The sequence below is a fragment of the Ooceraea biroi genome, chromosome 8 (assembly GCF_003672135.1).
Source record: "Ooceraea biroi isolate clonal line C1 chromosome 8, Obir_v5.4, whole genome shotgun sequence".
Classification (NCBI taxonomy): Eukaryota; Metazoa; Arthropoda; class Insecta; order Hymenoptera; family Formicidae; genus Ooceraea; species Ooceraea biroi.
The window spans coordinates 14,303,126-14,328,876 of record NC_039513.1 but is presented as its reverse complement, the minus strand read 5'-3'; the positions used below and the strand labels follow the sequence as shown (position 1 = coordinate 14,328,876).

The 25,751-nt window shown below is 34.3% G+C and overlaps 4 protein-coding genes across 10 annotated transcripts; 2 read left to right on the top strand and 2 right to left on the bottom strand.

Annotated features, from left to right (window-relative positions):
- The first annotated feature begins 148 nt into the window (after window positions 1–148).
- LOC105284873 (geminin) lies at window positions 149–2,076 on the top strand. The gene is made up of 5 exons (XM_011348684.3): window positions 149–421; window positions 913–1,031; window positions 1,120–1,244; window positions 1,375–1,568; window positions 1,660–2,076. The coding sequence occupies exons 1-5, from the start codon at window positions 380–382 to the stop codon at window positions 1,717–1,719; spliced, it is 540 nt and encodes a 179-aa protein (XP_011346986.1). The 5' UTR covers window positions 149–379; the 3' UTR covers window positions 1,720–2,076.
- LOC105284872 (multiple inositol polyphosphate phosphatase 1) lies at window positions 1,761–4,179 on the bottom strand. Its single transcript, XM_011348682.3, has 8 exons — window positions 3,776–4,179; window positions 3,394–3,704; window positions 3,181–3,306; window positions 2,957–3,101; window positions 2,760–2,860; window positions 2,548–2,657; window positions 2,088–2,285; window positions 1,761–1,987 (listed from the first exon to the last, which is right to left on the bottom strand). Exons 1-8 carry the CDS (start codon window positions 3,942–3,944, stop codon window positions 1,798–1,800), a joined length of 1,350 nt encoding a protein of 449 aa, XP_011346984.1. The 5' UTR covers window positions 3,945–4,179; the 3' UTR covers window positions 1,761–1,797.
- A 5,739-nt stretch (window positions 4,180–9,918) lies between these two features.
- On the top strand, window positions 9,919–14,335 carry LOC105284875. Of its 4 annotated transcripts, none has more exons than XM_026971957.1 (9): window positions 9,919–10,056; window positions 10,282–10,438; window positions 10,936–11,139; window positions 11,589–11,760; window positions 11,835–12,177; window positions 12,280–12,732; window positions 12,828–13,224; window positions 13,356–13,690; window positions 14,029–14,335. In XM_026971957.1, exons 1-9 carry the CDS (start codon window positions 9,989–9,991, stop codon window positions 14,222–14,224), a joined length of 2,325 nt encoding a protein of 774 aa, XP_026827758.1. In that variant the 5' UTR covers window positions 9,919–9,988; the 3' UTR covers window positions 14,225–14,335. The 4 variants fall into 4 exon arrangements, with proteins under 4 accessions (XP_026827758.1, XP_026827759.1, XP_026827757.1 ...); XM_026971958.1 differs by having other exon boundaries at window positions 9,985–10,112; XM_026971956.1 differs by lacking the exon at window positions 9,919–10,056 and adding an exon at window positions 10,093–10,203.
- A 1,899-nt stretch (window positions 14,336–16,234) lies between these two features.
- On the bottom strand, window positions 16,235–25,514 carry LOC105284876 (centrosomal protein of 290 kDa). 4 transcript variants are annotated; one of them, XM_011348688.3, is made up of 23 exons: window positions 25,335–25,514; window positions 25,045–25,129; window positions 24,857–24,903; window positions 24,691–24,774; window positions 24,492–24,627; window positions 24,267–24,403; window positions 23,941–24,179; window positions 23,703–23,835; window positions 23,166–23,356; window positions 22,949–23,090; window positions 22,576–22,810; window positions 22,139–22,304; window positions 20,601–21,956; window positions 20,220–20,517; window positions 18,851–19,917; window positions 18,547–18,745; window positions 18,015–18,208; window positions 17,769–17,916; window positions 17,297–17,698; window positions 17,064–17,230; window positions 16,791–16,986; window positions 16,456–16,713; window positions 16,235–16,377 (listed from the first exon to the last, which is right to left on the bottom strand). In XM_011348688.3, exons 1-23 carry the CDS (start codon window positions 25,512–25,514, stop codon window positions 16,303–16,305), a joined length of 6,135 nt encoding a protein of 2,044 aa, XP_011346990.1. In that variant the 3' UTR covers window positions 16,235–16,302. The 4 variants fall into 4 exon arrangements, with proteins under 4 accessions (XP_011346990.1, XP_026827696.1, XP_026827698.1 ...); XM_026971895.1 differs by lacking the exons at window positions 23,941–24,179; window positions 24,691–24,774; window positions 24,857–24,903; window positions 25,045–25,129; window positions 25,335–25,514; XM_026971897.1 differs by lacking the exons at window positions 23,941–24,179; window positions 24,492–24,627; window positions 24,691–24,774; ... (1 more) ...; window positions 25,045–25,129; window positions 25,335–25,514 and having other exon boundaries at window positions 23,711–23,835; window positions 24,267–24,401.
- Window positions 25,515–25,751: the final 237 nt, after the last annotated feature.

Sequence of the window (25,751 nt, the reverse complement as noted above, 5' to 3'; positions counted from 1 at the left end):
ATTGCAATATCCCTAGACACTTTCCGTGTATCGGATTCTCATTGGCTGCGTTCCGATATATACACTGTTATAGAGATTACGGTTTGCGATTGGTTAAACTCCAATCACGCTCGAAGCATAGCCAATCGCGAAATTGGCTAACAAAAATCTTCACTTTGATTATCCATCTATATATTATTTTGTTTTTAAATTCGTTTCGTACAGCTGATCTTGTAACTTTGTCGGTTTATCAGAATAATTGAAGTCTTCTTTTTAATCCGTATTCCGATTCTCATATGATTTATAAGTGAGAAAACATTAACCATACAGCATATCGATTCAGCACCAGTCAAAAACAGAAACTTTTCACATCTTTTTCGGTTGTTCTAAGGCCTGTAGGATGAAACCGGTTACTCGTGCCGAAACACTCACCGCTTCTGGAGTTAGTATATTTGATTTCTTTTCACTTTGATTGTTTCGAGAGGTCATGATTGTGAAAATAGAACTTTGTTCCGTGTTATAAATGATTTTGATCAAATTATTTCTCTTCGGTATGAAATATGGAAAATATCATCTTTAATACATATGACTCGGACTTGTTTTGAGAAAAGCATGTACATAGAAGGTCATTTTTTGTTCAATTACAAAATGTATTTATATACAATAGAAATTACGAGAAAATAGTATTGCTATATATGAAGCATTAATTTATTCTTAGAAACAATTACCTTTTATGATATATCTGTAAAGATGGTTAGAGTTATATGTAAACAATGTAATTTAAATATATAACACACAATTTATATATTGAGCAATTAGTGTAGACTTACTTAATATATAGATTTAAATATCAACAAAAATGAAGTATCATTTAAAAATTAATGAAAATAAGTATAACTATCGCATAATCTTTCTTTGTTTTTACTAAAACAGGACAAGATTAGAAAATCTTTACATGAATTGCAGCCATCAGCCACTGATAAAGAAACTTTGGTTGGTGCTGACAGGATGCTCAGATCTACCAAAGAATCAAAAACAGTAAAACCAAAAAGGTAAATTTTATATAAAGATTATTTGTTACAACAATTTTGGTATATAGACGATAGGTGGATATAGAAAGAGAAAATTATGCATGTTTAGTAACGTGTCCCAAAAAGCAAAAGATGAAAAACCTAAACCTAAAAAAGTGACAACTAAAAGCAAAGCTGTTCAGACTGCAGAAAAAGAGAAGATCAAAATTGAAGCTGATGATTTAATCTCGACAGGTAAATTTAAAACAATCATTTTTCTCGATTTTTCTACATTTGCACATATATGTATGTAATTGAGAAAACAAAATAAAGTAACGCAGTATTTTCTATTGAAATATTGATATCCAAGTGATTATTTATTTAGCTGGTCCTAGTGAAAATTACTGGCAAGTTGTGGCTGAAAAGCGGCGAATAGCGCTTAAGGAGACTTTAGAGGAAAATAAGAGGTTATCAGAAGAAAAGGAAGAACTTGCACAACGCGTTGAACAGTTGGAAGAAGAAAACCGTATGTGTAAAGAGATGTTGAATGAGACAAAAGCACTGGTTGAAGTGCTGCAGGTAATATCTCACATGGATATCGTAACACCAATTCTTACTCTGTGTCTATATATCTTGAGTTAAAAACTATTCGTTTTTTATTTCATTACAGGACATGATCGGAGATGACAGAAGTGGTATTAATAATTCGTTAGAAGATAGTCTTCTTTGATTTAGACATTGATTACACAAGGAAAAATAATCGAGAAAGAATTATATAAGAAATTGTTTGAGATACATTTAGAATTTCCTATAAAGATACAGTATTATGTAACTTGTTTTCTATACGACACATGGCATCAAACTGGCATTCTTCGTCACGATCTGGGTACGCTGTTTTCATGATAGACATTGGACATGGCGCACCATTTGGGCAGTGCGGCAAAGATACTGGCCGTTCTTGAAGCATAAATAGAATGCTAGGACCGTGCGATGAGCAACTGGAAAAAAGACAATTCAGAAATTTTCTGCCGGTCATCATCGTTACATCTCAGCAATATATCTCATTATTCTAGATAATTTCGAAAAATACAACTTTACTCGTATAAAACAAATGCTATGTTGGATGCAAATGCATCAATAATACTGCTTCTCCATGCTCTTTCGTTTCTCTCGTTCAATACAAAAGTGTCATGCATCAAAGGATATGCCTCTTTGGCTACACCAAGTAGAGCTAATAATTTCAGAACCGTGCCAGAATGCGTAAAATGGACTTTTGCCGTTTGTTCTTCTTTCGATCTGTAAAGGAAATTCAATTCATTCAATATATATTTAGTAAATTATCAACGTGCTTTGCGTGACATGTACGACGAACGACTCTATGTGTAATATAGTTTATAAATCAATTATGTAATTTATATTTATTGATAAACTTTTTCTTCATTTGATAAACAGGAAGCGTCGACTTTTTCAAATATAGTAGTAAGAAACTAATGAATACAGATGTTTTATATCGTTCTACAATAAAAAATCCATAAAATCTTATATTGCAATAACGTACGTAAAAAAGTCAAACATGTCTTTCAAGGCGGGACATGCTTGTTCATAGGTTAATCGATAACCGTATCCATCGATCCAATAGAATTCTAGATCTTCAGCATATTCAAAAACCTACAAAAGATAAATTTGAAATATATCCTTAACGATTAAATCCTTCTACTTGAAAGCTTGAAAACTAAAAGCTACTACTTTATTGTAATCCTAGGATCTGACCCTGAAATCATTTAATGAAAATATTTTACACCATGGAGACACCTCACTCTGATTCCAAGCAGTTTCAAACGCGCACATTGTATGCATTAAATGTGCAGTGTCTAAAACATGTTATAATTACATAATAATACATTTAACATGATTATAATAGCACCACAATATTTAATGTTTACACGCTATAAAAACCATGTACTAACCATAATTGATTTTGTAGGCAATACGTTTTGTAATATTATTCAACATATCTGCAACAACCTCGCTATTCAAAAATCTTCTTTTCTCTAACATCGCGTCTGGATTCTTATCAACTTGTTGTCGCCAGCGAGGACAAGCCTTATAAAACTAAACATACAACAGTACAGAGTAAAAAGAGAAGATAAAAATGATGGGTGTAAAAATAATATAAATCGAATGAGATTACTCTTATCACTGGATCTTGATACACTGGTTTGGGATACCAGACCTTCTGGCTATTGTGCCACCCAAATAAACCGATTGCAAAGTGTTTTGCACTCTCTTCTGTACGTTGAGTGGAGGTAAATTTAAACTAAACATTCATATCAATCAGTCCACTTAAGAATCATAACGCCAAAGAAAGCTTACGTAATATGATGAAATTATTTCTCATACATACTTTGTATGTCTGGTTGCTATAAGTATCTGGCATCAATGATGAGAACCTTGCTTGGTATCTTTCAGCAAGATCATTCATTTCATTTTCTCCTTCCGCTGCTAGTTTCATCATGTCGCTTGGAACAAGTGGAAATCTCCATTCCTTAAGCAATACTGCATCGTCAGCTGACAGACTCGTTGTGCCATTTTTATAATTCTCCAATATTATATGTTGCAATTGTGGTAATTCGTCCATCATACGAGGTATGTACTTGCTGCCTGGGTACCGTGTCCCATGACGCAAAAGTAACCAGATCTTTTTAGGTATACAGCCTTTAAATCACGTAAAAATAACAAATAGTTATTTCTAATTTAATTATAATCTATTTATAATTGATGCATACCTGCATATTTTAATGGTGCATCATCGTAATTAGCTATACACCTGTATGGTGTTTTTGCTCCTAGCTTACACTCATAATTGTCATCATTATGTTTATACGTAGAAGCAACAAAAATATTTGCAATTACCATACCAAGTATATTAATTTCAACAAACAGTTTCCAAAGCATTTTTAGAAAAGTAACGTCTTGCAAATGTTAATACATGAATCTTCAAGATAAGATCCTTCATACAACGTTTCCAATGTGAGAAAATCCAGACGTCACTTGATTCGATGCGACAACTCGAGTCATCGAGTGGCCAGTGAGAGATGACAATGTTTGTTTACATTTGATTTGGTTGAACGGGTGAGTTAAGTAACGACAATGACAGTGATACAGATTTATTATTAATTAAATGTGTACGTGCAAAACACAAAAATTGATAACTTTGTAGCTATGGTCACCGACGAGATATTCTTAAAGACCAGCAGCTCTGGATAAAGTTTCGTGACATCGTGACCGTAAAAAGGGCTCCCTTCCAAGGAGGTAAGAGCGCTGATATTATCGATCATTTGGAATATACCGAGGGTAATTGTAATATATACAGTATACAGTTACCCTCGGTACATTCGAACGGTCGATAATTGTCGATAATAAAAATCCCTGTAAGGCTGCTGGTCTTTAAGAATATCTCGTCGGTGCTACGGTCAAGTAGTGATCTATAGTCCGTCAACTAACATGAAATCGCTGGGAACTGTTCGATGCAATTGTGCAGGATTGACACGTGTTCGCTCTGTGATCATCTATCCAATGTAACTTTGCGCCTTGCTGTGATATATATTCTAGTATTTTCGGACTAATCTTTATAGTGTTAAAGTATTTATCGATTGTTTTGCGTTTTTGACCGTTCGCGCCTACGAGTGCGAGCGAATTTACGGCCTACGCAGAGGTCGGGCACGTGCCGGCCTGTCTACCATTCTCATCTCATTGCGTACGCGTCCTTTGTGTGACACGCGATGTGCGACATTTCGATCGATTCTCACCCAAATCATGAGTCGCTCGTTTCGGACGATGACGGACCTGTCGACGTGGAGTGTACTCCGAATTCGAACACTCTGGATCAAGGATCGGAGATCATGGATCAAAGAACATCGCCGCCTCCAGCAACGTCACCGAAGATTGTGCGCAAGCGCAGCCTTGGAACGAGTGCTAATCCGCTGGAATCCGCTGTTGACATTCAAGTCAGAAAAAAGAGATACTTTTCGGCTGTTGATCCTGGCCACAACTCTCGAGCGGCTGCGCCTGCTGCGTCGACTGCTAAGTATCGTAATCATAGTCACAATCGACTGGAGGATAATTTATACCAGCTCAAATCTCGCGGTCCTTTTATTGTTTATACGGACTACACGCCTGTCGAGGGTGAGAGCGCAGTCAAGGGCATAAGCCCCTTGGGTCTGGGTAAGCGACTAAATTCTCTTGTTCCCGCGGAATTTAAATCAGCATATGATTTGAGGCAGAAGGGGAGGAATAGATTCTCTATTCTTTTTCCCATCGGTTCGCAGGCGAATTCGTTCATCGCCCAATTTAACAAGATCGCTTATAAAATTCTCCCCCTCGGGCAGTTGGTTTGCCTACGTCCCGAAGTTTAGGGTCATTTTTCGTTTTACTCTTAAAGGTATTGATGATGAGGACGAATCTACGGATGATATTTTAAAATTCCTTAAACCCCCTCCGGGCTGGTCCGAACCTTGGTCGGCTCCAATTGAATGTTCGAGGATTCAGCGACGCGTTTCTTGCAAATCGGAAGTATATTAAGCTCATTCCTACTAAACTTTATGAGGTCAAATTTCGAGAACCAATACTGCCCCGATCGGCAATTGATATGGGAAAGAGGGTATTCCTCAACCCATACGTCTATAAAGTCCGCCGCTGCACGAACTGTCAGCGTTTCGGCCATGTTTCATCTAATTGCAGGTCTGCGGCTGCTGGCTCTATTTTCTGTGCTAAATGTGGTGACAAGGGGCACTCCCACCCTGATTGTACTAGCTTGCGTGCGTGAACTGTGTCCGCGCCGGGGTGAGCACGACCAACCATTGGGCGTCCGATGTATATTGTCCGTCTTTTTTGAGACAAAAGAATATAAACAGAGTCATGGCTGTTCGGGACGTCTCGCCGCGGGAGGCTGCGCGAATCGTGGATTCTGGGGATGAGCGTGGGTCGGGTGGCGACCCGAGGGCTGGTCCCCGTTGGGGTTCGGCTCTCCCTGCCCCGTCCTCCTCCGTGCCGCTCCCCCTCTCCTTTGCGCGCTACTTCCCCGTCTAATATCTCTAACATTTCTAGGCCTTCCCGCCTTTACATGTGAGGGGAAGCCCTCGTGAGTCCGGGACTGCGGGGACATCCGTGACTCTTGTGAACACGCCCTTGAAGCAGCCCTTACCACACAGGGGGGCCTCAGGGGGCACGGATCTGGGCTCTGGTTCTTCTACTACTACTTCCTCGAGAGTCAAGGGCACTTTTTCTTTCGGGCCGTCGAGGCGTTCTGGCGGTCTCTGCTCTCTAACTCAGGAATCCGTAAGTCATTTTCGGAAAACTCTTCAGAGCTTGAACTTTCACTTGGCCAAGACTCTCACCGTTAAGGAACTTGAAACTTTACTTTTCGCATCTTATAAGTCTATTATAGTTTAGTTTAGGGTATACGGATCAGTCTGGGTTTCGTCTATTGCAGTGGAATTGTCGCTCTCTCCCGCGTCGGTATGCGGAGCTCTGTCAATTACTTCAAGAGCATAAATACCATGCGGTTGCTCTATGCGAGACCCATTTGGATGAGAGACTTAGATTATCATTTACTAACTATGAAATTGTTTCACAGGACCGCAGCCGTCATGGTGGTGGTGTGGCGGTTTTGATTGATAAACGCATAAAGTATCAGATTGTTCGCAGTGATGTCCTTATGGATCTTTGTTCTCGTAACCGGGTGGAACATATCATCGTTAAGCTTTTTCTTCCCTCAGAGGTGCTTACTGTTGTGTCTCTTTATAGTTCTCCACGCATATCCCGGTCGCTCACTGACCAGCGGTTTTCGTCGCAATTCCTTGACGTCTGTGTCTCATTTGAGTCGGCGTTGTGTGTGGAGATTTTAACGGCAAAGATCCGCTGTGGTCCTCGGCGGTGCAGACCTCTGATGCCGAGGGCCGGAAGATTGCTGAGGCTATCACCGCGTCTGCTCTAGTCTGCCTCAATAATGGCGACCCGACATGGACGTCGGCGGATCTGCTTTCCAACTCCGCCCTTGATATTACTCTGGTGTCTGCTCGCTGGGCCCCTCTGCATCGGTGGAGAACTTTTGATTCTACTCATGGGAGCGATCATTTCCCTGTCGATGTCTATATTGCATTCCGTTCGTCTATAGGAGCCTTTATTCCTTGTCCAAATTTTTCTCTTTATAATATAGACTGGATTGAATTTCAAGCGGGTTGCTCGCGGCTCTGTGGGGACTTTGTTTTGGACGGTCGATCCATCGAGCAGTCCTACGCAATTTTGCTCGGGAATTTCTCAGGAGTTATCTCGCGCGGGGGCTGTGTCTCGAGATAATATATCAGTAAAGCGTAGACCGCCTGCCGTCTGGTGGGACGACGAATGTACGTCTGAACTGAGGAAGAAGCGGTCTCTTTATCATTCTTTCAAGTTACATCCGAATATTGAAAATCAGGGACGTTATATTTCTGCATGTCGCGAATTTTCCAATTTTGTTAAGAAGAAGAGACGTCGCGCTTTCCGTGCTTTTTGCGAGTCCCTTTCCTTTTCGTCGGATACCACCAATGCTTGGAACACGGTTCGTTCCTTTTCGCGCAATAACCAATGTAAACGGGATGAGGGCAATAATAATTACACAGATCGTGATAAATTTTATAGCGCTTTTGACAAAATTGCTCCGACTAACCCAATCCCCTCCTGCACATCCACCTCCTGGTTTTCTGGAGGATGTTCAGTTTCCTCGCTTGCGTGGGCTCCCTCTCGAGTTGTTGCGCCCGTTTACTTTTGATGAATATTGGTCAGTGATTACCTCTTTAAAAAAGAAATCGGTCTCAGGCCCTGATCGCATTAATAACAGGATTATATCTAAGTTCCCGCATGAATTGCATGCACTTATACTTAAGCATTTTAACTTAATGGTTCACAAAGGACGTTATCCTTTACAGTGGAAAGAATACTTTGTAATTTTTATTCCTAAATCGGGGAAAAAGGGTGACTTACGTCCTATTTCTCTTGCTAATAATCTGTTTAAGATATTTGAGAAATTAATTAGTAGACGCCTTGAATGGTGGGTGGAAAATAACCATCTTCTCCCGGTTTACCAGTTCGGTTTTCGGCGAGGGTTGTCTTGTGTGGATAACGTTGCCACTCTCGTTGCTAATATTAAGTTGGCTAATGCTAACAGACTGTACTCAGGGGTTGTCTTCTTCGATGTTGCCGGTGCTTTCGATCACGTTCTACCTCGCGTTCTGATAGTTGTTCTGCGGAAGATGGGAGTGCCTGAGAAGGTCCTCTGTTTTCTTGAGTTCCTTTTGGTGTTCCGTAAGCTGCACGGATACATGGGGGGCACATTTATGGAAGCGCGCATGGCCCATCTGGGCCTTCCACAGGGGTCAGTTTTGAGTCCCTTGCTTTTTGCACTTTATGTTTCTTTTTTGGATGTGTGTCTTCCTTTGCCTGTTTCGATTTTTATGTATGCGGATGACTTGGCAATTTTCTGTTCACATAGGATGCTGCGTAACGTAGCCTCGCTCTTGCAGAATGCCTTGGCTAAATTGAATGATCTATTGCGCACTTTGAACCTCTCTATCGAGCCTACCAAGACTTCTTACTGCTTTTTCTCTTTGACCTCGCTGACGAATATTAAACGTCTCATTCGCGAGGAGCGCATCACGATTTCCCTTCGTGAGTGTAGGCTTCGGCTGCAGTGGACCACGCAATATTTTGGTATCTATATTGACTATGCCCTCTCCTGGTCGTCGCATGTTCGGGAGACTACTAGGAGGGCTGGCTCCCGGTTGAATATATTGAAGGCTATGGCGGGTATAAGGTGGGGGTCTCATCCCTCGGTTCTTTCCACTGTTTATAAGGGTTTTATTCGCTCTGTTTTGAATTGGGAATGCCAAGTTTTTCATCCTTTGCGGGACTGCGATCTCCTTAAGATGCAGCGCATTCAGTTGCGCATATCGATATCCCGAAGATTGCATGACCACCAATCCATCTTTGACGCGGAAGCCGCCGCTATCCTTCGGGCCACGGATCTTCTTCTTCTGACCAGCCCCCCGTGTTCTAGAGCGCTGATTGCTTCTGACTCGTTGAGCGTCATATCTGCTTTACGGATGCCTGATGGTTGTGGTGGGCACCCACCGGTCATATATTCAATCAAGAATTCTTTTAGGTCATTACTTTTGGAAAGGGGGATGCCCGTCCGCCTGCTGTGGGTTCCGGGCCACTCTGGAATCGTTGGTAACGAGTGTGCGGACGGACTCGCCAGGGCCGCTCTTTCTTTGACAGATGCATCCGTGCAGTCTTGTCATTATAAGTCCTTTTTCTCTTCATTTCGTGAGTCGGTGAGGCGTCGGGCTTGTCGCCATATTATTCGGGATTGTGTGAATAAGGGGAAGCGTTATTTTGATAGGAAGGTTGAGCCGGTTCTTGCGAAGCCTTGGTTTCGATGCCTTGGAGGGTTTTTGCCTCGTGACGCTATATGTTTGATTTCCCGTATTCGAACTCATCATTTTAGTATTTTATCGCATTTAACCGATAAGGGAATTACTCTTTCTGCCACATGCGATTGCGGTCAATACCAGGATGCTAATCATATTTTCTTTAATTGCCCATTACTCGCTCAGCACTCTGCGACACTTATCATGGATCTATTTCATAACGACTTTTCGCCGCCATACGACATTTATCAAATTGCCTTTTCGCAGAATATTTTGGCGTATAAAGCGTTACTTCGATTTGTGCAGCGAGCTGGTCTTAATCTTTGAGTCGATGACATGATATACGACTGTCGATGCTTTCGACACCACCTCTGCAGTACCGACAGCGCCCGCCTGGGGTGGAGTGAATGACCGTTACTCATGGGAGTGCACCAGCGTCGAGTCGCTGCGGTTGATTCGAGATGGCGCTCGCGATGCTGCGCTGCGTCGACGTGCGTACCCGGGATTGGACGTGCTTGCCTCTAGTGCTGGCGTATGGGTGTTATTCGCCAACTGAGCCATACAACAAGAACAAGAACAAGAGAACATGAAATCGCAAAGTTGTATGTACTTCTATATACTACGTATTTTATGTTCATATTAATGAAACGAAATGAATGTAAGTGAAATGTATACATAATGAAATTGTTAATAATAATGATTAATGTGTTTGGTATATGTGCAAACGGAACTTTTTGGATAGTACTACAGTTCGGTTTATGAATTTTCATATTTAATTACTTCATCTTGTGTCGCGCATTTGTTTGCTATAAAATTACTTGTTTTAGGAAAGAAATGGACGACGTAAATATCAATGAAATAAGTATCCATTTAGATGAGATAAAGTTGGACGCAGATACGGATGAATGGATCAAATTAAGTTGGACCAATCGACAAAATGATACAAATGAGGAAGCGCCTGAAATACCAGATACACAAAAGGAGGTGAATCTATCGATGATAATATTGATAATGCCATCCGGTGTGTTTATGCTCAAAACTTTCTTTGTAACATTTGAAAAGATTGTCTCTTTGTATTTTGTAAATAAGGATTGGCAAATCACACATATGAAATATCCTTGCAAACATGAGCATAGTGGACGGCATTGGTGCACTCAATTATCCAGTGCACATACAAGTACAATTTATACAATTGCGCATGTCAATACGCTTTTGTTTCATACGCTTGTATATTTGATGATAATTTGATGAAATTACTTTATAATTAAAACAAATATCTTTGCTCATATAATTAACCACGTGCTTCCAGCTGCTTTATGCTCATGATGAATCAAAGATTTGATGCACGTGACAAAATATTGCTACTATTATAAGCGTATTCGATAGTATTAGTGCACCTGTTTCTATAGATATTGTACATATCTATAGAATCAGAATAGAAATGAATAGAAATAAAATGATCAGTCATTTAATTCTTAAAGTGTTTGGATAATGAGACCTTGGAAACACAAACGAAAGATAATAACAATGAAATATCTACAAATGTGGAATCAGAAGATATATCCGATGGTATATCCGTCATATCAGAGAGTGATGTAGAAGATGTTGGTATAAATCCCTCCCAAACCTGTCAACTTAATGATAAAACAACATTTAAGAAACGTAGGAGATACATTATAGAAGAGGTACTATATATTTATGTTCAACATGATTTTGGTATTTCTACAGGATTGTGAGGACTCTAAATGCCACATGTTAAATGATTATGCTATGAATAGCAAGACATACAGAATTTGCTTGGCATTGAATGTGTTAACGTTCGGTCAAAAAGTTTGGTTTGGTTTTCACTTTCTCAAATCAATTTACATGTACTACGGGTAACAATGTTGATAATATTTGTATCATAGATAATGTCTAATCATAGACAATGATGGTAATTACTTGGTTGATGAATAATTTGTTTCTACTAGATGCAATAAAGCAAAATTGACAAATCATTGACACAAAAATGGACCTAAACTTTTTGACTAATTCAATATATATATATATATATATATATATATATAAATATATCTGAACAACATAATAATAATAATAATAATATATATATATATAATTTTCTTTGATTATACAGACAATGAAAACGACTATTGCCTGTTTGTTTGGCGTTATGGCTGGTTTCCTTTTGCATATGATGTCGATGTACTATATAATCCCACCAAATCAATTCTTAAGTAAAATTTCTAATGAAACTCTTATAACTACAAGTCATAATATTGTTAATACTTATAAAGAGTTAGCAGAAGGTACAATCCAAACTTTTATAAAAGAATTTAGTAAAATCTAATTTTTGTGTCTTAATCAAATGTTTTATTTTTAGTGAAAGCTATATTAAGTGAAATTGAAGTGTATACTAAAGCAACCAATTACGAAATTTCTGTAAAGGACAGATTAACGCAAGTCTTTAAAAGTATTAATTCTAGTAAAATGGATAACGAATCTATCATAGAATCTTTAGATTCTAATTTGCACCCATTGAATCAACTCCAATTATTTCTATATCTGTTATCACCATCACTTATTAAAATTGATGATATAAATAATTTGCCAAAATATAAAATGAATAAGACGTTGGACATTGTGAATAATGTAAAAGAATTTTATGAAACCTTAATATTATTTAAGAATGGTACACAAAATGTGAATAATTTCACTACTATAAAGTAAGTATAACATGTTCAAGTTTTTAGCTGCATGTCATAAAATTATTGTATATTTTTATTACACGTTACTATGTTATACATATACGTATACTATATTATTAGGTTTCTGCAAAATACTGCTGATAAAATACATAACACATCTCAGTTACTGCTTTTTGACTTGTTAGAAAAAATAAATAAAATAACATTAAATATTTATAATAAATATGCTAAATTGGTACATAAGTTGCGTGAAAAATTATGCTATTTAAAAAATACGCTACCTGATAATAATGGATTCTTAAAACAATTAACTGAGAATAATCAACTTTTCGAAAATTATGATAAATCCTGTTTCTCAAATTATTCATCACAAAACTTGAGTGATAAAACTGTTAAAAGAAATACAAAGAAGAACAATATGAAGAATCGAATCCTGAGGAATCCTGAAAAACTTGACGACCCAGTATTATATGCAAAGCATGATGAGACAAATATTTCTAAAGTTTATAACAATAATAGCTTCTTGAAAAGTGAAAGCAATAAAGCACAAGATATAAAAAGTTCTACTGCAAAGTAAGTATAACTAGTAATATATACAATCTTTTTTTCTCATATTGTACAGTTGTTATTATTATTATTATTATATTTAAATTGTATTATTATATCAGGAATGCGAAAATTGCCAACGATAAAATAGATTATACTTCTGAATTATCCTTATCCGAGAAAATATTGCCAGAAAGTATGAGCGAGATAATACAAAATATGAATGATAAATATAATAAAGAAAGTGATACATCAACTAAAGAATGGTGTCATTTAGAAAATATATTTGACGAAGAATTATTGAAACTGAGTAAGAATAATAAGGAAAACAATAAAAATTTAATTAATTGGTGTGAGAGAATAAGTGATATTTTAAAATCAATTGGAGTACAAGAAAAGGATATATTAAAGAATAGTTTTAATAAGCTTTTAATACAAGATCCATGTATACCTTCACACGCAAATAATTATTGTTCAGAAAATAATATAGATATGTCTATATCTGACATTGTACTAAAGGTAAGTCATGAACTTTTATATATATATGATTTTTTAAAGATTCTTAAATTATAAAGATCTAATGTTATATATAAAACATCTGTGTTATATTCATAAAAGTTTTATAAGAATTGCATGTTTCTTTTTTTCAGGATAAAACAAAAGATTTCGTCGTTACCTCTGATAAGAAACATATAAATATTGCAACAACTGTGACGGATGATGAAAGTTTTGCACCAATTCTGCTTATAACGGAAAAAGATGGACTAAAGAAAAAAGACTCTGTAAAATCAAATGCTCCTACCAACACAATCTTCGATAATAATAATGCAAACGTCGAAATAAATAATACCATTCAGAAAAATACAAAACGTCACGTGTCGCAGGAAGAGGTCATTAGTTATCGTAAACCCAAGTCTTCGTTTAATACACGCGATACACAACAAAATAACCAACATTATATAGGCAAAAATTCAAGAAAGAAAAGGTATTAATTTCAAACAACGTCGAAACAAGTATATTTTATCTCATTTCTTAAAATAAAATTAACACAATACACAATATAAATCGATTTTGTAAACGTGATATTCATTATCCATTAATTACATTAATTACAATAATGTGACTTTTATTTCTTTGTTACATTTCTTTAATGTATGTCAATGTATTGTTCAAGTTTAGTTAAATCGATAGAATTGTAAAATTCCTTATTTTCTGATAGCAATAAATTAGAAAGATTTTAACTTTCAGATCTGTTGTGCTTTTAAATAAGTAAAATCCTTAGTATAATTCTTAGTATAAATAATGCATTTTTTATTTACGCAGATTTTTTGAAAAGATATTGCTGCAGGACCATGCAGACTGGTACTTTCTACGAAGTAATTCTCGTAAAACTGCACGCAAGAATATGAATACGAATTACAAACTTGATTGGTACTTTCAACGGGCTCATTCCCGTAAAAACGCACGCAAATATATTAAGTACCAGCAGAACACCAAATTTAGAAGAAAACATCCATGATCGATACATTACAGCGCGGCTGATTGCATAGTAAATATTACAAAAGTGGATCAGTTACCAAACAATATATCATCATTTGTTACATAGATTTTATCAAGTGTGAAGAAAAAATTAGAAAATAGTTCATTTTTTCTTTTTTGAGCAACTTCTTAAATTTTTCTTCAATATTCAAATAATCTACGTGTATACATATGTGCATATTTATTAATATCTCATTATTCGATATGTATAAAAAAATTAAAATTTCAGAAAAATAATTATCAAAGTGATAATAAAAAGATTCCCACACAAATAAGTAAAAGAAAGATTTAAAGAAAATATTAAAAATATAATACATTTGCATTTTGATACGTGTATTCTGAAAATTATAATTTTGTACATATTTTTTAAGGTTATACTTATTATAAATCTACATAATAAAAGTGTTTATATATATATATATATATATATATAATATTAATATATTATAAATAAAGTATAATTAATTTATGTGTAAAAAATAATATATATATATATATATAATATTAATATATTATAAATAAAGTATAATTAATTTATGTGTAAAAAATAATATATTAATATTATAAAATAGATTTATATATAATATAATGAATAGCCAAGAATAATGGACATAATGGATATCCAAAGGAGATATCTCCAAAACTCGGTGTATTATTATGTTCTAAAAGTTTCGTAACAATGTTAATTTTTACATTTATTTCATTTAAGTATTTATAATCTCCATTTGTTAACAGACTCTCAATTATTTTTATTCATTTTTATGATAAATATAAAACAATATAAGCAGAATGTACATAGAATTTCTCAAAGAATAATGTAATTTATGCACGTCTCAAAAAATTGTAATAGAACTGTATAATATATTATAAGAAATGATCAGGAAGAAATACTCGCAGAAAGCAATAGTTTTTAAAATAGATTTGCTTTATTAATAATTTTATTCATTAATTTATTTTAAGCAATGCTGCACATTAATATATTTTATTAATTAATATTTTATTGTCCAGTTGTAATTCGACTATCTCCGAAAGTATGAACAAGAAATATGTAAATGTGTAAAGATGTGTAGACAATTAAGAAAGATGTAAATTTTCATAATAAACAAATATTAATTTATCTACAATTTTTATATTGTAATAACACTAGTAACATACAAAAGCAAGAAGTAAGAATAAGACAAAAATACGCATATACATATTAATTAAGCCGAGAAAGTGATTATCTCTCTTGATCTTGATATATATTGAGAAGATCACGACTTCAAATTAAGGAATATTCAAAAGATTTATATGTATTGTCTCAAGTTGCATGCTCTTTATCAAAAAATGGAGAGTGCTATTATACAACTAGATTTACAAAACCCATCAATTTGGCAGATTGCTAAAGTATGATTTTTTATCAGCGAGAAAACGAATTTTAATGTACCCGTTTCAGTAAAACTAGGTACACAATGTCCGTAAATCTAGTATCAAGTGCAGAATTTAGTTTAACCAATAATCCTGCAGAAACATTTACGTAATTCTTGCATAAAATTACTTTGATATTTTACAATTTTACATCGAAACATATGTTCGATCAAAATTCTATCGAGTCCGAGATATTCGCGACGCCGAATGCTCTACGCATGCGCCGAAAATCCAGCGCGGTAATCGCAGTTTCGAAGGCGCAAGTGCAGTGTACGTTTCGTTTCATCTTGTTCGCGAGCGCGGATGAATGCAAAGAAGCGCAAGCAAGTAAATCTCCTTCGCGAGTGAAGATTTTTCGCTTCGAGGGTAAGTGAGCGTTTACACGTTGAAACGTCAACGCCGTCCGCCATGTCACGTCCGTTGTTGTTAGAGGATAAAATATGTTAAGTCAAGAAGTCAATATTAATATTCTTTAATTATCGCCTTGCTTGCTTAATATATTATAAATATATATATATAAATATTACTTAAATATGTGTAAAGTGTATAATTGAAAAATATTTTAATAAAAGAGATACACATATATGTTTATCTCGACAAAAGTCGACAAATATATTTTTAATTACAAATTCGTAAATATCCCCAAGAGTATTATTCTGGTGTAGGTGGTGTCACGTAACATTCCGGAATCGTTGACATGGTTTGCTTCAACTCCAATTGTTGTACCTAATATAATAAATTCATATAAACAGTTTCTCGAAAGTTTATCTTTTTCACGTATGAATGTATTAATTAAATTCTTACGCGTTGCCGCAATGCTTTTTCATTGGTAACTGCTCGTGTCAACAACTGTTTTACTTTTTCTAAAAGTTTGGATTTATGAATTAACTGTTGCTTCAAAACTTGCAAGTCCCCATTGTCATCTTCTTTCTCCGCTTTCTGTAACATGGCTAATCTGTGTTCAGCTAGACATAAGTCCGATTCTAAACTTATCACGCGTTTCTGAGACTCCTCGTATTGTCTTTGAAGCGAAATGTCTTCTTCGACGATATTTGCTTTTCCCTACATTTAATACATATGATATATATATAATGATATATAAAAGATAGCAATATAATTTGAAAAGAAAATTAATATACTTGATTGATTATAAAGTGATTCCTCTTAGAATTAAATTTCAGCCTTTTATTTTCTGCTTGAAGTTTTTCGATAATTCGTTTCAAAGTGAATATTGTTTTCTCCATCTCAAAAGTCGATTTTTTCATGTTCAATTCCTTATCTGACGTTCTGGGAGTAGAATTTGAAGATGTTTCAGCCTTTAATAATTTAATATACCTACAATAATGAAATATAATATGATTATATTTGTATATCAAATATTTACTACCACATGTACATTATTACAAACTTACTTCTCCATATGTTCAACTTTTTCTCGCAATCCTGGAGTATCGGAATTTAGTTTCTCCAACTCGAGTCGTAACTCAAAGTTCTCACTTTCTAACTTGAGATTCGTTTTTTCGAGAGCATCTTTGGTCATTTCCAATTTCTCAAGCTGATTAATTATGCTTGTATTATCCTGTAAGATAGCATTTGTTAAAAATTTTTTGTGAAATTTCTAATATAAAGAATATCGCAAAATCACCTGAGAAACTGTCTCCAAAATCGTATTATGTCGTTTTAATTCGGCTATTTCTAACATCAAATGTTCGTTACTTTCTTTTTCTAAGCGATCAGTCAGTTCTTTAACGCGTTCTCTCAGTATCCGGCATTCTTTCTCGAGTTCTTCCATTGCATTATGCCTATGATCGTTTGAAATAGGTCTTGATGATAAATTTCCTATGAATACAGTATCGTTTTCAAGTTTGAGTTTGCTTCTCAAGTACCATTTTTCCCGTTCTATACATGAAACGACAGATCGAAGCTTCTCATAGCTCCTACGTAATTTTTCATATTCATTAGTTTTTTCTTTCAGGTTTTCCTTCAATTTTTCTGCTGTCTGTTGCCACTTTTTTTGTTTCTCCCACAATGAAAGTTCTTCCGCAGTCTATCAACAAAGTACTATGATAGTAAATATGGAATAGTAATATAAAACAGCAGTGTTTTGTTACATATACCTTAGCCTTTTTAGCTTCCTGCGCTAAATATTTTTCATCCAATTGAATCTTCGTTTTATGCAATTCTTCTTCTAAAGATATCACTTTACGCTCTAGTTGTCCTTCACGTTGCAACGTTTTTCTCTCCTGAGTTTTTGTCGCCATGTATCTGAGATAAGAGAAAAAACATACAATATATTTTTAATATCTAACTCGTGATTCTTACAAACGATAAGAGAATGTAAATCAATATTTATCAAAATTTACCTGCGACTAAGTCGTTGCTTCAAGTCAGTTATTTCATATTTATACATTTTCTCTTTTTGCATTAAAGATTGAAGTTGCCGACGTAAAAGATCTACTTGACCGTGTTGTTGCGTTTGATGAAGATAACTACATTGTGCTATTTCGTTTGGGCTAGTATCAGTTCGATCTACAGATTTCATTAATTCAATTCCATTCTGCGGAACAAAAAAAAACACATAATAGAATCAGAACTGGCAGAACATAACTTGGAAACCGGACAGAAAATCTTATTTGGCCAAATTTCAATAGGGCCTAGAGTCTAGACTAACATCTATTTTTCCCGAAAATACAGGGAATTTTAGAAATTTCCCAAGACAATTCAGTATGACGAGCTCGCTGTTTTTAAAAATTTTCAAGGCCAATGAAATTTCCCCCATCTCTTCTGCCAACTTGCTTGATCAAGTGGACTGAACGGTGGTTTTACAACACCGAAAACAGAACTGATAGTAGGTATATACTGATTGTACAATTAAATAACAAAATTATGACACACCTGCAATTGTTGACAAGCAAGATTTAATTCCTGTATTTTATCATCTTTTTCTTGCAACTCCTTCATTAGAGAAATATTTCCTTTTGCAAGTAACACACGATTGTCAGACAGTTGTTGTCTGAGCACATCAGCCTCGGATTGCCATTTATTTAATTCATCGCGATAACTGTCGAGTTCATTTTTATGTTGCTGTCCTAGTCTAGAAGAATGTAAATTATATGTATCATGTATATAATGTATCACGTATAAAGAATCCAGAATTTGATTGACTCAATAAATAATTTTACGTTATCGTCGGACAAACCTTTCTCTCGTATGATCTATATGCTTTAATCTTTCTTCTGCTAATCGTTGCCAACGTCCACTCAGTTCCCTGCTGGTATTTAATTCTGCTTCGAGCGTAGACACCTTCTCACGTAGTCTCGCGATGTCTTCTTGCGCGGCATTGCTTATCGGTGCCCTTGACGTACTCTCGTCGACGTTGAAGGCTGATGCCTTTTCAAAATTATTTTTCATGATTACGACTTGTCCTTCATTTTCTTTTCTTATTTCACCTTGCATAGCTAAAATGCGATCATGCAAACTCTTGATCTCATCTTGAAGGTGACTCGTTATCCGACTGTGCTCCTCTCTATCTTCCTTCAACAGATTTTGATATCTCAAGATAGTCCCCTCTTTTTGACTAATTAATTTCTGTAAACTATTTATTGTCGATTTCAAAGCTAACTTGTCAGTACAATCGGTATTTGTAACGCAAAACTGACTTATTAATTCGTCAAACACATTTTGTTTTTCAGTAAGGTGCGAGTTCTTTTCCTCCATCATTTTATTCAGCGCTTCTATTTTTGCTTCATACCGCGAATCTTTTTCTTCGGTTGCTTTATTCAAAGTATCCAGTTTTACTTTATACTCCATTAATTGCGCCTCATATTTCACAAGTATCGCGGAGCGTTCCGACGCCAATTTCAATGCTTCATCTAATTGCTCGTTATAAATCATCGAATTGCTGCTACTCTTTTCTGTATTATTTCCTGCTTCTCGGAATGTTTTTTCTACCATTTCACCTAATTCACCAGATTTTCCATCCTTGGAAACTTCTTCACTTTCTCTAATTGTGTCTTTTAGTTTTTTATTCAAGCAACAATCATAAGAATCCGTTTGAACACTGACTTCTTGCATCTCAGTCGCTGCTTGAACAGATTTGCTTTCCAAATTTCTTGATATATTACTTTGAGGTTGATGCCAAGCTCTCTGAATATTTAACATATCCTGTTCCATGCTGGTTATTGTTGATTCGTAATCATTGAATTTTCTACTAGCAATTTGCAGTTCATGTTCCAAGTAAGATATTCTCCGTTTGTATTTGAAATCCTGGTTAAAGGTATACAAACTTTTAGTACACTTTTAGTAATATTTTATATTCTATAAAAATATTTAATTTGAAGGAAACACGTACTAATTAATAAGTTTAAGTTTTATTAAAAATTGATCAAATTTTATGCAATTAGGATATTTGACAACATAATATTGAAAATTTTTTTAACTAATATAAAACAATAACAATTAAAGAAAAATGTTTTAAATGATTGTTATGAGAGTTAAATGTTCTGCCAAATTTTACTATTATTGAAATATTTTTACATTCAATGATATGTAATGATGCATAAACTTACATTTAGAGTCTGCTGCGAAGTTTCTGCAAAATGTTCCATTATATTTTGCACGTTGCCAGCACCAATCTGTTGTTCCAACATATCTTTTAGACGTTCGACAATTTCAAGGCGTACAGATAAGAGTTGCTGTTCGGATTTCATATCTTCCTGAGACTTCTTTGTTTTTTCCACTTGTGCATCAAGATTCTGGCCATCTATTTTCAACTTCGTAGCGAGCGCAATTACATTTTCCAAAGCACTTATGGAGGTTGATCCTGCATATTGGCATTGCAAAAAATAGATGACATCCATATAATACCTGTAACATACATTTACATTACAACGCTATATAACATAGATTTCTATGAAAATATAATATCTAGTTGTAATTTCGGACTTTACTTGCAACGATTGTCACATTGTTTCCTATACTCTTGTACGTAACTGCGCATTTCCTCATATTTTCTTCTTGAATCATCAAGCTCCTGTCGCGTGAAAGACAGTTCGTTCTGCAATCGCGTTTTTTGTCCAGTTAGTTCCATTTCTGATACTTTTTTACTCGCAAGTTCGAAATCAAGTCTGGAAATGGTGGTCTTATCTTCGCTTACAGCTTGCAAATCTAATATTTGATGCCGAAGATTGTCCAATTCCAGCATTTGTAATGAATTTAGCGAATATTGCGAACGAGCTTCTTCTTGAGCAATTTCTAGCATTTGTGTCAAACTTTCATTCTCTGTAATAAGTTGCATCTTCTCATTTTGTAGTTCTCGTACACGGTTATCATCTGCTTGTACAATATCCCATTGCGTAATTTTTCCAAATAATGTTTTATGCAGTTCAATTAATTTCTCTTGCTGTTCAGAATTTAAAGCAGAAAATCGTTTAACATTATCCTCGCGCTTCGCCAACTGCGTTTCTAATATTCCATGTAATCTGCTCATCTGATCGGCTCGTTGACTTTCAATCAATTTCATGGCTTCTACTTCTTTTAATTTTAATCGCAAATTATCACTGTTCTCCGTATCGCAATCATCGGTTTTTTGCAAATTTTCCACCAATTGATATTTCTCTCGTCGTATTGCTTCCATTTCAGCTTTTAGCAATGACACTTGCTCATAATCAGGAAGTACCATTGCAACCTCTAATAAAGCGCGATGACGTATATTTAGTTGTTCATATTTCTCTTTCAATTCGTTGTGTATTGCCACACTCACCGAGTTGTGTAAATTACTTCGTAAAAGTGAAATTTCTGACAGCAATATTTTATTATGTTTCTTCGCTTCAATAAGGGCTCTATTAAAATCGCTCTCTTTCTTAATTATGTCTTTTTGACACTCGTACAACCTACCAGTCTCCTTGTTCAGCAACTGTTGCAGACTAGTATTTTTTCTACGTGTAACAATTATTTTGTTAGCCGCATCAGCATATTCTCTCGTTTTTAATGCAAGTGCTTTTTCAATTTCATCATCTCCATCCTGTATAATCTGCCAATTTTCCTGATAAATCTCCAATTGCTTTTTAACATCATCCACTTCATCTTTCAATTCGTTATTTTCTTGAATCAAAAGGTCTTTATGCTTTTCCCACTCTTCTGCCTCATTTTTATACGCATCTTCTAAAACTTTTCTTTCTGCAAGATGCATCGTGATTATTTCGTCTTCCTCACTACGTTTCTTGTACAATGTTTCAACATCTATTATCTTATTTTTATTTATTGCTAGATCTTGTAATAGATTATCCTTTTTCTGCAATTCTTTTCTGTAATCAAGTTAAGTTATTAGCTATTTGGTAGGCTATGTGCTATATACATGATAATGTTACAACATTTTTGAAATTTCACTTCAGTTGTTCACACATACAGGCATTTCTTGTTATTTTGTTTATAAAATGACTAAACTCTAATTGTAATAATATTTTTATAGTGAACTTTACAAAAGTACCTGAGTATCTTAATCTGTGATCTTAATTCAGCATTGCTACCTTGTACAACATTAAGATGTTCTTGTAATCTCATAGCTGGATGATACCAACCAGCTAAATGCCTAACATCTAAAGCTTCCAACAATCGTTCCAATGTATCGGATTGTATTTCCACTTCACTCTTACCTAAAGGACAAGAAATATGAAACTATTAGCTACTTGGTATAAAACTGTGTGAATAGAAATATTTTATATCTAAAAACGCAAAGATTGTTCTACTGACAAGAGAAAAAGGAAATGAGAGATCATACAAGCAGATTTAAAGATTTAAGCAAATTATGCCAATATTTTGCATACTACAGATACAGATATAGAAAAGAGCTAAGCAGCAAGAGGTGTCATAGAAATGGAAATATGTGCAACAACTAAAGTACCATTAGAGATAGCGAAAATTCACCATCTTGACTGCGTATACTGTCCATAATTTCATGCATGCCTGTTCTGAGTGCTTCATTTTCCTCTACGAGTATTCGAATATTTTGGTTAAGTTTTGATACATCGGTTTGCAAAGGCACAATTTCAGATTCCATTAATTTAGTAGAATGTAAAAATTCATTGTTGCAATCGTCGAAATTATCTGAAATATCTAATTTTTCCTCAAATTTGCTTAATTTATATTTTAGTATTCTTACCTGCAATACAGAAAAATTTCCGATAAATCGAATATTTCAAATATATTCAAAATAAAAGAGATATGTACTTTACATATTTATAATTTCATTTGAAAATTATATTATTTTAAATTAATTTTTTCATAAATTGTCTCTTACATCTGCTTTTAATTCGAAATTTTCCTCTACAAGACTTTTATTTAGCTGAATAAATTCTTCCATTTTTCTTGATTTTTCTTTGCGTTTTGCTACAATATTCTTGATAGATATTGATTCATCTTCTGGAATCCCTAATTTTTCTCTGTTGTCATGTGAAAAGATGTTCATTTATTACACATACGCACGCGCGCCATAAATTCATTACAAATCTTCATACCTCAAGGTTAAGATTTCCATTTCTTGATACGAATTCAGCATCTCCAATTTATTAATGACATTAACTAAATCTTCGACATGTTCATTCTTATTATCCATTTCAAGTTTTAGATCTTCAATGTCATTTAACGCTCTTGCTAAAGCTTCATTTCCATCTTCATATTTTTTTAATGTAGATAATACATTGCACAGCTACAAAATACAAATTTACATTTACTAACACTAAAATAAGATAATAGAAATATGATTTTATAATATACTAACATATTGTTAACCAAATCGATTAACCTAAAATTATTGCCGCTATTCGCAGATGTGCAGACGTGTATATTTCTATTAATTGCTAGTCGAAAAATAAATCTTTCCTTAAAAAATGTCAACATTTATTTTGTAACAATAGAAATAATAGTAACAACAAAATTGAAACTTAACTAAGATATACATATAACATTACATATGTGTATACCAAATATTTTATATAAATAGCAGCAATAAGCTTTTGGGTTTTTTATAATAAATATGAGTAAATATTTCTAACTTTACTACTCTGTGATTTCGCATCATTCTGTGCTTGAGATAATGTAATTTCCATACGACATAATTTGTCATTTGCATCTTGCAACTTCTTCAACAAACTTGCCTCTCCTTTTCCTTTGTCACTTTTTACAGACCTGTCGAATATATTAAATCAGCCATTTCGGAAACAAGTCAATATTTTTTAATTTTACTCTAAGCGATAAAAGAATTTATGAATTTTCAAATACTATAAATCTTACTCCCGTATTTCTCCCTTTAATTTTTCTATAAATGCAGCACTCGTGTTTATTTCGGAGACTGCTTCAGAGAGTTTAGATTGTAGTTCAGTTATAATTGTGTCCCGTCGAGTTATTTCGTCATTCAAATAGTTAATCTGCGATTTATTTTCTTCTTTAATCGATGTAAAAGATTGTACCAAAAACTGCGACAGGCTTTCTTTTAAACGTTCAATTTCCATATCTTTCTTATCTAGTATACCCTAATGAAAATAACACAGACTCGTATGTATAAATACATTCTCTTATTCTTTAACGCGTATATTATTACGTATTTAACAAACATGTACCTTCCATTCAAATATTCTGGCGTCAATAGCAATCCCAAATTCATCCAACATTCTATCTCGGTCTATTTGTTGCGTGGTTATCTCTTCAATTTGAGTGACCAAAGCCGCATTCTCTTGTTCCAATCTCAGTGTCTTGTCTAGAATAGTGATGTTTTTGTCCAAATCAAATAACATGTATTATACAAAAAATATATACATATACATATGTTACTTGTATATAAATACCTTTATATTCAACAGTTTTCATTTGAGTCGAATAAAGTTCCTCTACCGTTTCATTTATTTTTCCTGTTGCATCCATCATTTCCTCTTGCAATATTGTTAACTGTCTTTTCAGATTCTTATTCTCCTTGTCCACGGTCTAAAAACGAGAACGATTAATATGAAAATATTCCAACGATCTCTTTATTATGCGTACTCTTACTTCTAATTCATCCACGAGTATCATTACTTTTTCATTCTTCTCTTGTGTATCCAAATTATAAGTATGTTTCTGTAAATCTGCATCCTTCACATATAATTGTAATTATTACATGTATAAAATGTAAAACATTTTACTAAACTATCAATATAATAATGCAAAAACTTACTTTAGTAAAACCATTACTTTCTTGTTTTATTGTAGACGTATCATGAGCTGTGAAATAGTAAATATCAAATATTTAGAAATATTTAATATACAAAAATGAGATATTCCAGATTATGAGGTTTATTATAAAATTCAGATCTGCTTAAATGGAACATATCATACAGAAAGATAAATTTTATAATACGCTACCTTTTATTTTCCGTTTAGCAGACTCTGGACGTAAAGAAACTATTGTCTCTTTCAATTCACCACATTCGAGAAGTAAGGCCTCCACCTAGATTTCCAATAGATTTATTACATACATGCGACAAATTAAAGAAATTTATATTCTATGAGTATATTTCTAGTATAAAAAGAAAATATCAAGTATATTGCAGCATACATATCCCAGCAAACGTAGATCATATATAATATAGCCATATAATTAACATTTATGTTTATAAGAGTTATGCTATAATTGTATCAAATAATCTTTTTACTTGATTATCTTTATAAGACAACATTTCTTGCGATATTCTCATCAGAGTTCGCAAACCATGTATATCAGAAATTTCATCTACGTCACAGCGGACTATCATAGGAAAAAGATCTTCGATTTCCTCATCCGTCAAGGAAGATGCATTCACAGATAATACACGATCCCAATCGGTATGAACCATTTTTCAGGATAATCTTATAACTTTCGTATAATTCTTATCTTGAATTGTAATTGTATTAAACTACATAACAACTTCCAGCCGGTCACAAGGGACCAAACCATTAGTCATCAACATTACGTTGTAAGGGCTGACAGGAGACATACAGAGACACCTGGTGGTGTTTAAGCAAAACTCCCTATTTTTAATTCCCAAATTATATCCAAATAACAAATCGTACGTAATAATTATACTTTTTAT